The sequence below is a fragment of the Alosa pseudoharengus genome, unplaced genomic scaffold (assembly GCF_046254945.1).
Source record: "Alosa pseudoharengus isolate Yale_2024_CS ecotype anadromous, Long Island Sound unplaced genomic scaffold, YU_APseudo_1.1 YU_APseudo_1.1_scf_11, whole genome shotgun sequence".
Lineage (NCBI taxonomy): Eukaryota > Metazoa > Chordata > Actinopteri > Clupeiformes > Clupeidae > Alosa > Alosa pseudoharengus.
Genome location: NW_027468576.1, coordinates 9806607 through 9821032, shown reverse-complemented (window position 1 = coordinate 9821032; position 14426 = coordinate 9806607). Strand labels below are relative to the sequence as shown.

General features: G+C 40.8%; 1 protein-coding gene across 1 annotated transcript; it reads right to left on the bottom strand.

The window, feature by feature from the left end:
• Positions 1-6114: 6114 nt before the first annotated feature.
• znf648 (zinc finger protein 648) lies at positions 6115-7916 on the bottom strand. Its single transcript, XM_076276235.1, has one exon. The coding sequence runs from the start codon at positions 7910-7912 to the stop codon at positions 6449-6451; it is 1464 nt and encodes a 487-aa protein (XP_076132350.1). The 5' UTR covers positions 7913-7916; the 3' UTR covers positions 6115-6448.
• Positions 7917-14426: the final 6510 nt, after the last annotated feature.

Sequence of the window (14426 nt, the reverse complement as noted above, 5' to 3'; positions counted from 1 at the left end):
TTGTTTTAATGTTGTTCATTTTCTCAAAGATTTGGAGTCTTAAAAGCTAGTCTGACTAATGTAACAATAACTTAAAACATCTATTTCTCACATTATTCTTTTTAATTTTATCCTTGTCCTTAAAGATTTTGAGCATTAAAAATGTCTCATTTTAAGTAGAAATTACTTAAAATATTTTTTAACATAGCTAAATATTTTGAGGTAATCAGTTTCATCAAATATTTTGAGTTCATTGAACCTGTTGGGGTTTACAGTGTACAAAACTCCCTTTTACCAAATCTGTCCGGAGCCTACAAGCTAAAAATAACACACCTATCAGCACAGCAAACAAACTGCTGAAAGAGAGTTAAAAGCTTGCTTTACATTGGCTGAATAAGTCTATACTGAAGTTCAAAACAGCACCCAATTCATTACAACTTAATTTGAGGCACAGTATCTGTACTTTACTTAAGTATTTCAATTTTGTTAAACTTTTTACTTTTACTCCAGTACATTTCTAGGCCAAATATCTCACCTTTTACTCGACTACATTTTGTGACACCTGAAGTACAGCTGAAGTTCCTTTTGGAAAAAAGACTGTCCAAATACATGTGTACTTACATAAAGTATGTATTTTATATAACTTTGAAGTATCTAAGATAAGATATCACATTAGTTTGTTTTTAGTTATTTTTACATACAACAATTCTTAGTTGATTTTGTTCTTGAATGAAGGAAAAAGGCTCAAGGAATGCCTATGTCTATGCTGAATCATTTTAACAATAGTAAATGCTAGTCATAATACATTTCAGGACCTTTACTTTCGATACTTAAGTACATTGATACTTTTGTACTTCCACTCAAGTGGAAATGTAAAAGGAGGACTTCTACTTTCACTCAAGTACAGGGTTTGTGTACTTTGTCCACCACGGCTGTTAGTGAGTGTTTGGTGGTTATGCTTTGTGCCTAGACTGAAGTGCCAGTAGAGAAAACCTAGCCTGGGTGCCAGCTGAACTTAGTCCTGCCCACAGGTCGGGAAGTTCAGTCTGGCATTACTCCATTGTGGAGCAACTGCTCACTTGTGCCAGAGCTGTGCGGACCAATCAAATCGGGCTTTACAATGATGGACAAGTGAGCAACAGCACCTCGTCTATCACATCATCTGAGCACGCTTAGGTTGATTATGTTTGCAACAAATACGCTGTGGCTAGAAGGAGACAGATGGCTTCTAAGACCCCATATGGAAAATGCATATTATTTCAATGAGGTTTTATCACTGAAAACGATTATTTCTGAAAACTTTGGCCAAAGTTGAGATGTGGGAAAACTCAGAGTTTCACTGTCATCAAGGGAAAACAGCGTGTTGCATTGTGACATGTTGTTCCCTCGTTCGTTTGAAATATCTGAGTGACCACCTGTTCGAGGGATTTGCGACAGCCTTTCCCAGCTGTTTATAACATGTTTGTAGCATATCAGTGTTCAACGGAATTATTTTTCGCATTTCTTGGACTGACCTAAGTTGCATACCTTCTGAGTTAACATCACAGAACAAGGTGGAATGCTCTGTCCATCCATTCTATCTCCCCTTTAATACATAATAATTGTTCCTTAGGGCACTGGCAACCATTCAACCTGGACTCCATTCCCCCTGAATGCGATGTAATATCCTCTGAATGCAATGTAATATCATCTGTATTATCTAAAATAAGTGCCCAGCTCAGATATCGCAATGCCACCCACAGGGGTTGCTTGACTCCCCCACATTTGACAGCGTTTGACGAGCAGGCAACATGTGTATTGGGTTTCTGTCATCAGCAGGTGATTATAGGCTTCTCTGAAATACTTCACCCCAAGAATAATTCTTAACACATGGAGGTAGCACACACGGTAATCTCCCAATGAATGTATTTGAAGATTTCAAAGTCTTTCCTGTTAAATAGTTTTGCTATCATTAAATAGAAGTTAGTAACAAAGAGCATTCAACATGTTGTTTAAACATGGCCATGGTCATATGTACCTGTACTGCTTATTTCTTCTGATAACAGATCACAAAGACCAGCAAGTCTTTCTTATGTGACAAATGTTTATGTAGATTATCATTTGTTGTGTTTGATGGTCAAGCTGTACATGTTCACTTACACAAACAGAAATGGTTATATCTCTCCTCAAATGGAGATTTGTCCAGCCCTGAGGAAGTGAAATGACACCCAACAATAATATAATTAAGCAGCCATTTTAGGAAGGGCAGCCCGAACGCACTCCGTGAACTGCATCAACACATCACTTTTCAATTAGAGCTAAAGAATTTCACAACAAGATATGTGCTGTCTCCTTTTCCCCTTACTCTGCACAACCCCTCTCTCTTAGTGTGTGTGTGTGTGTGTGTAGGTGTGAGAGACACCCTCACCCACTCTCCCCCACTCCAAACACGCACACACACACACACACACACACACACACTCAAGAAGGGGGGCATGTTTCTGTGTGGTGCACACATCACATACTAAAGGTGGTCACCTACACAACATGATCCAAGTTCTCGGTCAAAAACATATACATAAACAAGTTGTTGGGTAGCCATACCATGCATTGACAGCACCACTTTGTGTCACTCTGGACACAGCGTTTCTACATGTGCGTTGCTAGGGGCTCATGTTACTTTGTGTCTTCTGGTCCAAGCAGGACATATATCAGGCCAAGGAAATGAAACCCTGTAGCAAAACTCTGCTGATGCCAGAAATAGAATGTATTAATAGCAACTAGGGGATCGATGGGGAAGCCCAACATAAGCTGTCACAGAACGGTTGTCAGGTAGTTATTCAGTAACGCCACTGTGAATATCTTCATCACTTGGTTTAAGGATCATTAAGAGGAAGTAACAGATTGTGCTTCAAAGAGGTATTGTGAGTGCATTCAACACAACTGCAAGTTTGTGCTTGATGGTCCTGAAGTGGAAAAAGTGGTGCAAGGAAAGACTGAGAAGGGTGGCCTAATCAATTGCATGCTATTGAGCATCATATTGGGAAAGATGACAACACATAATGTTGCCTCTAGATGAGTGAAGGGGATCTGTGGCTGTCGTGAGACAGGTATCTTGCTTGATAGAGCGTCTGTGGCTATGTGACCAAGTATGTGAAACAGGTCTATGGTTGTGTAAACCGTGTCTGTGGCTGTAATAAACAGGTGTCTGTATGATACGGATCTATGGCTGATGTTAGCATCTCTTGCTGGGTTGCTGTGGGGTTACTCCTTTCTGCTTTTAAGGATCACATGGGCCGCTGCCTTGTGCTCTCTTTGACATACGAGTTTGAGTCTTGAGTGTGAGGAAGCATTCCCGTGCAAGGAGAAAGTGTGGACTGCATGACAGTGCACATGATCGCACACACACACACACACACACACACACACACACACACACACAATGTGAGAATACAGTGTAAGTATGTGTAAGTATTTTTTATGAGAAACAACAAGATAGATGAATTGCTAAAGTGTTTGGATAAAAATACCAATACAAATTGCATTAGTTCTTCTACAGTCTGACAGTTTTTATTTCTCTCACACAACTCAAGATATTAAAATGAAATGGCATTTGCACTTACTGGCCTATGCAATTATTATGCTTAGCATCACACAAACTGTTTGAACACTGATAAAGATACAAGGACAAGTACATTCTGTGAGCAAATACCATATCGCTCTGTTAAGAAATACTGTACATCTTAATCCAAGTCTCAAAAAATGCTCAATATGAGAAAGATCCCACTGTATGCACAGCTTTCAGACTTTACACTGAAACAATAAGACACAACTTAACAGTATAATGTATACAAATAAACTTTGCAGATAACATAAACATTTGCCTCTGCAACTAAAATACAGGTTTGACTGCCATGACTACCGTAAATCCTCAAATTGTGACCGGGGTCTTTTATTTACTTAGGATGTGCAAAGCACAGGTCTTTATTTGGGGCTTGTATTCGAGGCAGGCCTTTGTTTCTTATTAGGCTTCTGTTGTAGAATTTCATTCTTAGAAATAAAGTAAAAGGTTACTCATAAAATAACAAATTGCCAGACACGCCTTCATGAACAATAACAATAACAGCAAGTTAAGGCGTTGTATTGGGAGACATGCGTTTCATTTGGAGCGGCTACCAGGCTATCAAAAGCAGAAGATTTTCGGTTTAGTTTGGGATTTGGGCCTGTTTGATTATATTGCTAAATGTTGGGACTGATGGACACTGAAATCTGGGGTGTATTTGATGGTTCACTATTAAGTTTTTATGTAGTTGGGATTTCCACCCTCTTATTTTTTATGATGTATGATTTCCTTTTTATTAAATTCGTAGGCTGGAATGCCTTGCGGCAACAATTGTGTGTTTGTCCGAATCGACCGCAACCCGAGGCCCGGCTATAAATCAAATCCCGGCCATAATTTGAGGATTTACGGTATACATTAAAAGCCTTTATAATTGACAAAATGCAAATAAAGGCGTAGAGGCATTAACGTTTTTAGCTGTTCATTCTGTTATATTTGTAACAGTGTCACAGTGTTGTGAGCACACTACATTCATATCAGTAGAAATACTTGGTAACAGCTTTTAACAAGACTCCAATCGGAGAGAATAAAAAATAAAAACACATCCTGACAACTGAAATAACTTTTTGCATTCTGACGCCTGACAGATATTCACGCAATTCCACTCGCAGTCATACAGTAATACAAAAAATCTACCACTAGGCCAGGGTCCAACTAAGGCAGGTGCTGAGAGTATTTCCCACCAGCAGGATAACATCTGAGACTCAGTAGGTAAGACGGTTGGTCCTCAAGCAATACTGAGAGTGTGGAATCACATGGGGAAAATCTCTCAACAAACTGACTTGCTTTATAGGACTCTGGACTGCAATCCAGTCATTAGACAAAAGAATCTGTGTGCAAAGTGAAAAGACTCATTAGTAAAGGCCAAAAAACAAATATATCCGAATTGTAAAATAATTCTCACAATAATAGTTTGATTATAAATAATATAATAAATATACTAGATATAAAAATCCAAGAAGGTACAAGAGATAGAAGGCATATTAAGGTAGTCAGATGGAGGTAGTAATACAAGCTGGTAAAATTCAACCAATGTTGGATTTAGGAGTGGTAGCTATAGAATATAACACTTGCTGGTTGCTGAATTGTGAGCTAAAACATTAAATGCACTTATGGCAGTGCCCCCTTGTGGCCAATTAGTTTAATATTTGGTACATAGCATCTATGTGCCATTATGAATGAGCTAATGGAGTTTAATGACGCCTATGAATGAGCTAATGGAGTTTCCAGGAGCTTCTCTGCTTGGACCCCTAACAGTAATCATTGCAAATAAGGATCCAGCAGCTTCACTGCCTAGACCCCTAAAAATAACATTGCAATTGCAGAACACACCACATGTCTTTAAAGACAACAGCGTAGGAAGAGCTGATACTGTCAGTGAGTGAGTCCATTATAAGAAATGTGGGTAACACTTTACAGGTGAGTTCATAGCAGCTGTCATAAACTGCACATAAAGCATTCATGACTGTTTCATGAGACATGACTCAACATTCATACCAAACCTTTCGTGAATGTGAAAGACAGAACTTGTCAAAATAAAAGTCCAACAATCGCAAAGCAGCATTGCCGTTTTTGTAAACTAGCCTACATTCTGCTGACCCGTATTTGTGTACCTGGATACCATTAATTTAATCTCTCCAGTCTTTTCATATAGGCATATTTCATGAATATCTTATGAAGTCTTCATCGAATGACAACATCACTGTGTAACCTGGAATGGTTGGACAATTCCAGTAGCAAAAGATGAGAAATCATCTGCAAAGGTTACATCATAAAACAAATACATTTTTATGAAACAATGTTCTGTCTTTTTGGCACTGGAGTAGCCCATTGACTCAGATGTGACGTGATCAGGTAAGAGGTAACGGCAATGCTGCTTTGCGATTGTTGGACTTTTATTTTGACAAGTTGTCATCATTCGCGAAAGGTTTGGTATGAATGTTGAGTCATGTCTCATGAAACAGTCATGAATGCTTTATGTGCCGTTTATGACAGCTGCTATGAATGTGTTATGAACTCACCTGTCAAGTAAAATGTTACCGAAATTTCTTTTGAATGGGGCTGGTCTGAGACCAATTGAAAACATGGTTGGGCACTTCTGTGTGAGTTAATTTAGGGAGGTTGTCTATGCCAGTCATGTCTTCAAGTTCAGTCAGGAAATAAATCCATTACTACAGTGTTTAACTACTTTTCATATGGGACAAAGACTCTCTTTTGCCTTTAGGTACTAAATATTCAGTCTTTAAAGCTTTGTTCCTGTGATTGTAGGACTCTCCCTGAAGATTCTTTGGCACTTGCGTTTGCTACGATGCGCTCTGTTTTGTTTTCTCATGGAGTTGAAATCTTGTTGCTGTTCTTGACACTCATGTGCTACTCCCCAGTGTGTACCCGCTGGTGGCGGACCAAGCGTGAGGCCATGGCAAAGGCCACCCCACACTCACCACACTTGTGCGGCCGGAAGCCGCTGTGCACGGACTGGTGCTCCAGCAGGTTGGAGGACTTGGTAAAGGCCTTGCCACAAATGTGGCAGGCGTATGGCCGGACACCGCTGTGCACCTTTCGGTGCTCCATCATGCGGCTGGGCATGGCGAAGGCCTTGCCGCACTCGGGGCAGACGAAGGGCCGCTTGCCCAGGTGCGTGCGCTCGTGCCGCAGCAGCGACAGTGGCTTGTTGAAGGTCTTGCCGCACTTGGCGCAGGGGAAGGGCTTGTTGTTGGCGTGCATGTTGCGCTCATGCTTGCGCAGGTCTGACGATCGGACAAAGTCCTTGCCGCAGGCGTCGCAGATGTATGGCTTCTCGCCGGTGTGCGTGCGGATGTGCTTGCGGTAGTCGGAGGACCAGATGTAGGTCTTCTCACAGAAGGGGCAGTGGTAGGGCCTCTCGCCTGTGTGCAGACGCTTGTGCTGCTGCAGCGTGCCCTGGTGCGAGTAGGCCTTCCCGCACAGGTCGCACACGTGTGGCTTCAGGCCGCTGTGCGTGCGTATGTGGCTCACCAGGTTGCTGGACTTGGTGAACGCCCAGTTACAGTGGGTGCACTTGTAGGGCCGGTTCTCCATGTCCCCCTCCACCCCGCGCTTCTTCATGGCTGGGAAGATGAGACATGCCTTGTCGTCCGTTTTGCTCTCTTTTGGTCCTTCCTTTCCTTTGTCTTCTTCCACGCGCCCATCTGACGCCGCGCCATCATCATCATCATCATCACCGCGGGCTATCTGGGGGCTCTCACCATCATTTAAGCGCTCAGCCTGTTCTTTTGAGTGATCAAACCTCTTGCGGTGTCTCTTTACCTTCGCTTGATTTTTGCGTTGCTTTGCTTTGCGGGGCCGCATGACCCTGGACGTGTCACTCAGCTCATGGGTCTCTGTGGCCACCTCACTGTCGCCAGACCGGACAGTTAAACATGGCTTCCCCTCAACCGGTGACTGGTCTCTTGGGGAGAGCTCGGCGAATTTGTCAGACAGGTAACACTCCACAGGCTCAGTCTTAATGCAGAGCAGCAAGTCGGGACAACAAGCCATGGACGAGCTGGTTTCCTCCTGCTCACTGGACAGTGTGAAGACACCAGGAGCTCCTCCAAGGCTGCTGTTGCTATCTTTCTCTGAGGCTATGTAAGGGAGATAGTGCCTTTTGCTGATGAAAGCCTTCCTGATACTTCGTTTTGAGATATAGATGTCATTTAAGCTCCCTGGATTGTAGTTATCCACTGGCTCTGCCATCGCTGTATTATATTTTTTTACGTGTTGTGGCTTTTTATCACTTTCCTCAAGTTCAGGTGTTGTGGCTTCAACTTCTCCCTGGACATATGATGACCCCTCAGTCCTTGGTACCTGAAACATTTCTACAACAGTTAATCATGCTGTGGTGCAAGAAATCCAGGCAACAAAGATGCTCACATTAATGCAAAGTATTTCTGTCATTCCCCACTTTGGAGGTGGGGAATTTTCAAGTCCCACTTGACCCCATCAACCTAGCAAAATGGTTCAAATATTTTTTTTTGCATTTTGGTTCCAAGTTACATTTCCCGTCTCGGTCTGCTGGATCGGATGTTATTTTAATTCATATGTTGGTCTGTTTATGACTCTTATGTTTGTGTATGGCTGTTTTGTTTTGAATCTATGATCTTCCTTGTCAAAAAAGAAAGGCATAAAGATAGGCACATTGTTTTATTATTATTATTTCCTCCTGTTCCTCGCGCCCCACCTGTCATCTCTCTATTCCCCACTAACAGGGCCCACCACACACTTTGGAACCACTGCATTAATGTATGGTGACAGGGGACAGCTGATATGTGATGCTGTTTGATTGAATATCAATTTGAAAAATAGACAAATACAGAGCAAGCAAAGGCTTGCACAAGGTTTAACTTCAGTCAGCTGAAAGGGCCTTTTAAGAGGCAAAACATCAGTCACAAACTCTCAACTTTACATAGAACAAATATATGTTAGTCAATACAAATATGGACCATACAAAATAACAATGTCAAACATTAACTGAGTTTCTGTTATTTTTTTCCTGAATGTACTCAGTTTAATTCCCACAAGTTAATTTTGCCGCAGTTATGATTTCCTCTCTTTCATATCATTATTAATAGGTTATACTGAGACACATTTAAGTTAAGCAAAATATATTCTTATTATTTTTTTTCCTGTAACCTTGCAGCACCAAAGAATAGGCATTGAGGAGTCCTTAATTTGGATGCCCTTCTCTATGTTTTGGGTTACAGCAGCCAATCTGAAGTCCATGCAAAAACCTACATTTTATTTCCTCAATTATTATTATTTTGGGATTATTTAAGGATGTCTGTGTTAGTAACACAACGGTAGGGAGAAACGTTGCGCTAGGATAGCCTAATGTTTGCCGTCCAAAAGCTCCGGCAAAACCCGGCTTTCTGAAGCAGCGTTTTGTGGATGGGATTCCCTGAAGCCTTGTGCCGCCATGCAGTTTTCATTCAAAGTCTATACTAAGAACTGTTAGGCTATTTACTGTTACGTGCCTATGCTTCGGTTTGTTGAGTTTTTGTTCCAGAAATGCACATTCAAGAAGTGCAATAACTGAAGTAAAACAGCGATGACGCTTCGGATTAGTCAAATATAGTTAAATACAATGTCATTTAAATCAAATAATTATCTAAAATAATTTATCTGTAGGATAACAGCTCACTTTCATATGCCTTTATAAGGACTATGCTCATAGGGTATAAAAAAGGAGTTGAAAAGCGTAGGCTATTAAAAAAAACTTACCGACTGGCTGCCCGCAAGTGAGCAATCAACGAAATGTCCGTATGGAACTCATTCTCTGCTTTGACTTGACAGCATGCTACGTAACTCTAAAGAAAGTTCAGCCATAACGGAGGCGGAGTCACAAATAACTATCAACGTATGCCAGCCGGCAAGTCTGAAACACACTAACGTTGATCCGAACCCTTAGGCAATTATGCCCCTGGACATTTTCCACACTGCCCCGAAATAGACCACATGCAGACAACGTAGACCAAGCTATTTCGTGTCACCAAGTGATCGAAGGTGTGTAGTAGCCTAGTCTAACTGAGAACACTACCATGAAGATCCATTACACTGCGAGCGAATTAGTGACAGATATGTGCTGATGTCATGCTTTAGTGGTAGGGCAGAGTGGGGGGAAACGCCGCCCCCCCCCCCCCCCCCCAAGGCTATGTGATATTACTGTGAAACAAAAACCTAAATAGTCTATGTGTAGAATTGCTATCCTAATTTTGAGTGACAATGTCATGATTTATAAACCAAATATGAAAATTATCCAGAGTTTAGCATTAGGCTACAGCTTTTTTCAACTGCTTACACACTAAATCTTTGCTTGTCACACAATTTAAAAGATGTCTTCCAAACATCATAACCCCACACCAAATCTGCAAAACCATACACTAATTCTCAGTGTTTGACTCAGTTTTCAATTTACTAAAACACATTTTGCAAAACGCCACACACAATTGTCTACTTAACACACAAAAATCGAACAGGAAGTAACTTGACAACCCACCAAAATGCCACACTAAATCACCAGTGCTTCACTCTCTCTCTTCACATGTGTAAACACTCATTACTTTACCGAACACCATCAAATCATTGCTTTAGTATAGGCCTATGAATAGATATAGGCCTAGCCTACTCTATGTAGGTATGGACCCTTTCAATCTGCTCCTAGAGGATTTCCGGTTGAAATGTTCAGAACCAATGCAGATACTTTGAAAAGGGAAAATGACAGTAACCAACTTTAGCTTACAGTAATGTTCTACAACCAAGTTACCATTAGCTCAATGTTTTTTCTATAGACCTATGAATACATACACAACATTTGCATTTGACAAGGGTGATTTATTTTTGCGGAGAGAATGTGCAGGACTGGACGGTGGTCATATTTGTACCGCTCTGCTAAACGCCCCCCAAAAGTAAATAACTAAAGAAAACAAAATCAATTGTGGAGCAATACAATATAATCAGTAAATTACAAGCTACTATATTATATTGGTCAGCGACTAGCTATCTGATGCTAACCTGAGGTTAATATTCTTCAAATATTTTGATTTAACAACCTAGTTAGACTAGATTTAGTGAAAAACAATGGATCTGATCCTTTAAACATGTTGGCTACTGTAATTATGATGGAAATCAATGATGTCATGGAGGGGGTATTTTACCCAACGGCATCATGGGCGTTTCATCCTGCATGATATGGCTTCAAAAAACTAACGTAGGCCTAATTCTGAAAAAGGTATTATATAAATTATATAATGTATGTAATTAAGATATACTGTCTATATTCAATACCCACGATTCACACATTGTGATATCCTGTAAAACCACAGCCTATCAGACACTGTTTTAGTGACTTAAAATCAATTTTTCTTTTCTTTAAGTTCGTTGTACGTATCCATTTTATGGTGGGTACTTGTACATCACCATTGTAAACATAGTATAGAAATAATAACAACAATTTACTTCATCTGGGGGGAATTCTCCCATGTGCAAGGGTGCGTAAGAAAAAAAAGCATATAACTACACGAATTTTTCTCTACGCGAATTCTCCCCTTCGCTTAAATCTGTCATTTATGCACAATACACAAAGAGGTAGTTACGCGTTTTGGGAAGAGCAACCCCAAAATCTGGCCGTTTCTTATGCATACAACTCTTGGGCGCATTCTGCCATGGCTTAGCACCTTTCCAGCTATGCGCTCCGGAGGGCTGTTTTAAGGTCGAGCGCCACTACAAGGTGAAACAGCGTAGGCCTAAATACATGTAGGTTACACAGAACGTTACAAATTAACATTACAGTATCGAATTTGGTGCTTAATATGCTGATACAGCTTCATGTTTCTCTTCATTACAGTGTCACACGGTGGCACATTTCCCGACATTACCTTATCCATAAGGCTACATTGTTAAATAGGGAAAACCCTACTTTGGATATTGGAGCCTACCGACTGTGCATCTTCAGCTTTAATTTAACGTGAAGTCATAATCTCATAGCTTACTTTGTTCGAATCTGTCCATTTCTTTCCAATTTGACCGAAGTCATCCATACATTTGCACAGACGTCTGCACTATTTTCAGGCAGCATATTCGCCTGTCTCTTGATTCGTTTGTAATAGAGGCTGGTATTGTTACGCCAGTCTCTACTGTATTTGGCAGTGAGTTTTTAAATTATGGATCTACACACCTCAAGCACGTGTTGAATCTTTCTAAACAAACCTCAAAGCAAAAGTGAAATTTCGTGAAATAATTTTTTTGGCTATGTGATGACACACCATTTTATAGGCCTTCGCTATTCAGTTCACCATGCTTACATTTTCAAAATCAAAGACTGGTTTGTGTTCTTTGGCATTCAGAAGGTCAATGAGAAAGTCCACGTTTCACGTTTTCATATCAACCTAAATTAACAGGTGGTGGATCAGTCTGGTTCTATTTTAAATAAATCACGCCTCTTTCATAAGGCTGCCTTGATTTCGAACTTGCGCGCTGTGGGTGTGACAGAAGCGGGAATAGGAGAATACGCATAACACAGAAGTGCGTAATTTAAGTGCGTAAAAAAAGCTTACGTGCCATGTACGTGTGAATAGGACAATTCCCCCCTAGTGAATAGTTTGTGAAATATGGGGGGGGGGGCTTACCCCAAGGGGCGTTTTACCCCACTCTACCATACATGTCTAGCCTAGCCAGCATGGGCCCCACAGAAGTAGGCTATGGGGAAACTTGAGAATTAAAGGCGACTCTATGGTCTAACTCAGTGCACCTGTTACCATCTTGGGCTGCTACTTAAACTTGAGTAGAAGCTAGCAAGTGTAAGATAGCCTGCAACAGTCTTTAGCCTTATACAACAAGATTGTATATCCATAGGAAACAAACAAATGGTCAACAAATGGCATTGGCATACAGTACAAAGCACGATTAGTATAAGCTGTAGTTTCAGTGTGTCATGTCAGTGTGTTGGTATACATGTAGTCCATGTTATGATCCTAGACAACATGTTATAATTTACCCTTACTATAATATCTGTTTTCATAGCCAACCTTGGCCATCAGATTTTATGTCCATTATGTAACAAGTGAAATGAAAGTAAAATGAAAGTGAACAAGTGAAATGAAAGTAAAATTTCCAGACCTCATCTATCCACTGAGATGCAATACAAATGGAACCCCTGAAAAGGCAAATGGTCTGGTTTATTGCATTATGAATAAAGTGTAGAGAAGATTATTTGCTGGTGTTTATTGATTACATTTTTTGCACAACAGGATACAACAAACTTTTCAGGTTAAAGGGTGGTCTCATCTTATAATAATAATATTCACACACAGGCCATGAGAAGCTGATAGGGTGCTTTGCTCAGAAATGTCAGAAATCAAGGACAAGCTGTATACTCCTTAAATATTTTAGAATGTACCCTTTTATATATAAAAAGGTACATGAAATACATAACTTGTATGTTATGTAAAAAACATGTTTTTTACTTGTGATGGGTTATCATTACCTTGTCTAAAACTGTTGTAACTAGATTCTTTTGAAAGCATGTGAAAGCATGCTGTACTCACCAAGAGCTTTAGCAGGCTTGCCTCTGTCTTATAGCAAGAGCCTGCCAAAGTCAGTCCTGACAGATAGAGGTCGCTCTCACCAACATGTGTTTCAAGTATCACGGATCCTGGTGTTTTAATAATGATGTCGTCCATAGTTATAGAGGTGGAAACCAATCGGTGTGACTGTCTTCAACAGAATTCTCCATCTTCTGACTGCTTGCGACATTCCTCAGAGATAGATTGGGTTGCACTCATTCCCATCATTCCACTTTAAAAGCATTTGTGAGTGCTGTCAGTAGGGCAGTAGTAGATGAGAGAAAGTTTACAGATCAACAACTCCAGATCCATTGGGGGGGGGGGGGGGGGGTAAACAGGCTTACATACTTTTACATACATACTTTTATGAATAAATGAAAGACCATTCTAAAAACCGTAGGATACTGTGGATGGGGGGGGGGGGGGTTGAGGGGTTGCAGAGTGCACAGCTGTCAGAGGGAATGTTGTTAAATCATTAGTGTAACTGTCTGGAAAGCTGGTTAGCTCACACAGTAAATGTTTCTGGGTTAGAATGGCTTTATAAACCTGCTTACAGTCTTTGACTGCACAGGCAAACGCCGGAGAGATGCATTTATTATACTTATAGTGATTTCATAAAAAGTAATAAAGTAATATAGCCTATTTGTGAGTCTATTTGTGATGTGAAAATGCTTGAACAGGAGATGTATCTTTTCAAGCGTACACCTGGATTTAATTTGAAAGAGTCTACTACATGTTCACCATGAGCTGAAATATTGTGCAAAACTTGCATGTTTCCAAACCCAGGGTGGAATGTGTGGACTTGGGAACTTCCCTGTGGTAAGCCAAGGGGTGCAGCACAGGCAGTTTTTATCTAGCCCACTTATCTGACTGGAATCACACTTCGGTTTTAAGTGTGAAGAATAGCTTTAGAATGCATGGCTTCAGCAAAGCAGTGATTTGTACCCCTCCCTCACAGTTTGAGGCCAACCTCATGGCCTGGCTCTACTTTCTCAGTAAACAGATGTACACTGGTCACAAATGTCTTGGCCAGCTGGCAGCGAGGGTGCATTGTCTCATGCCTGCTCTGTGGAGAGGGGTCTGGCTGCAGAGACGCTAGTAGGGACTCTGTTAGGGTGGTATTGGGTTCGGCAGCACATAGTGTTTTGGGATTGGTATTAACATGACATAAGAAGTGTTATAATTGCACACAATGCAATCACTGTTTCCATAATGTGGTTTGTTGGTTGGTTGGTTGTTTTTATAAGAGATATCTTTACCCAAAGAAAAGA

Bases quoted from the DNA above. Each gene is read 5' to 3' on its own strand.
- znf648 (XM_076276235.1), bottom strand. From the start codon at position 7,912: ATGTTTCAGGTACCAAGGACTGAGGGGTCATCATATGTCCAGGGAGAA.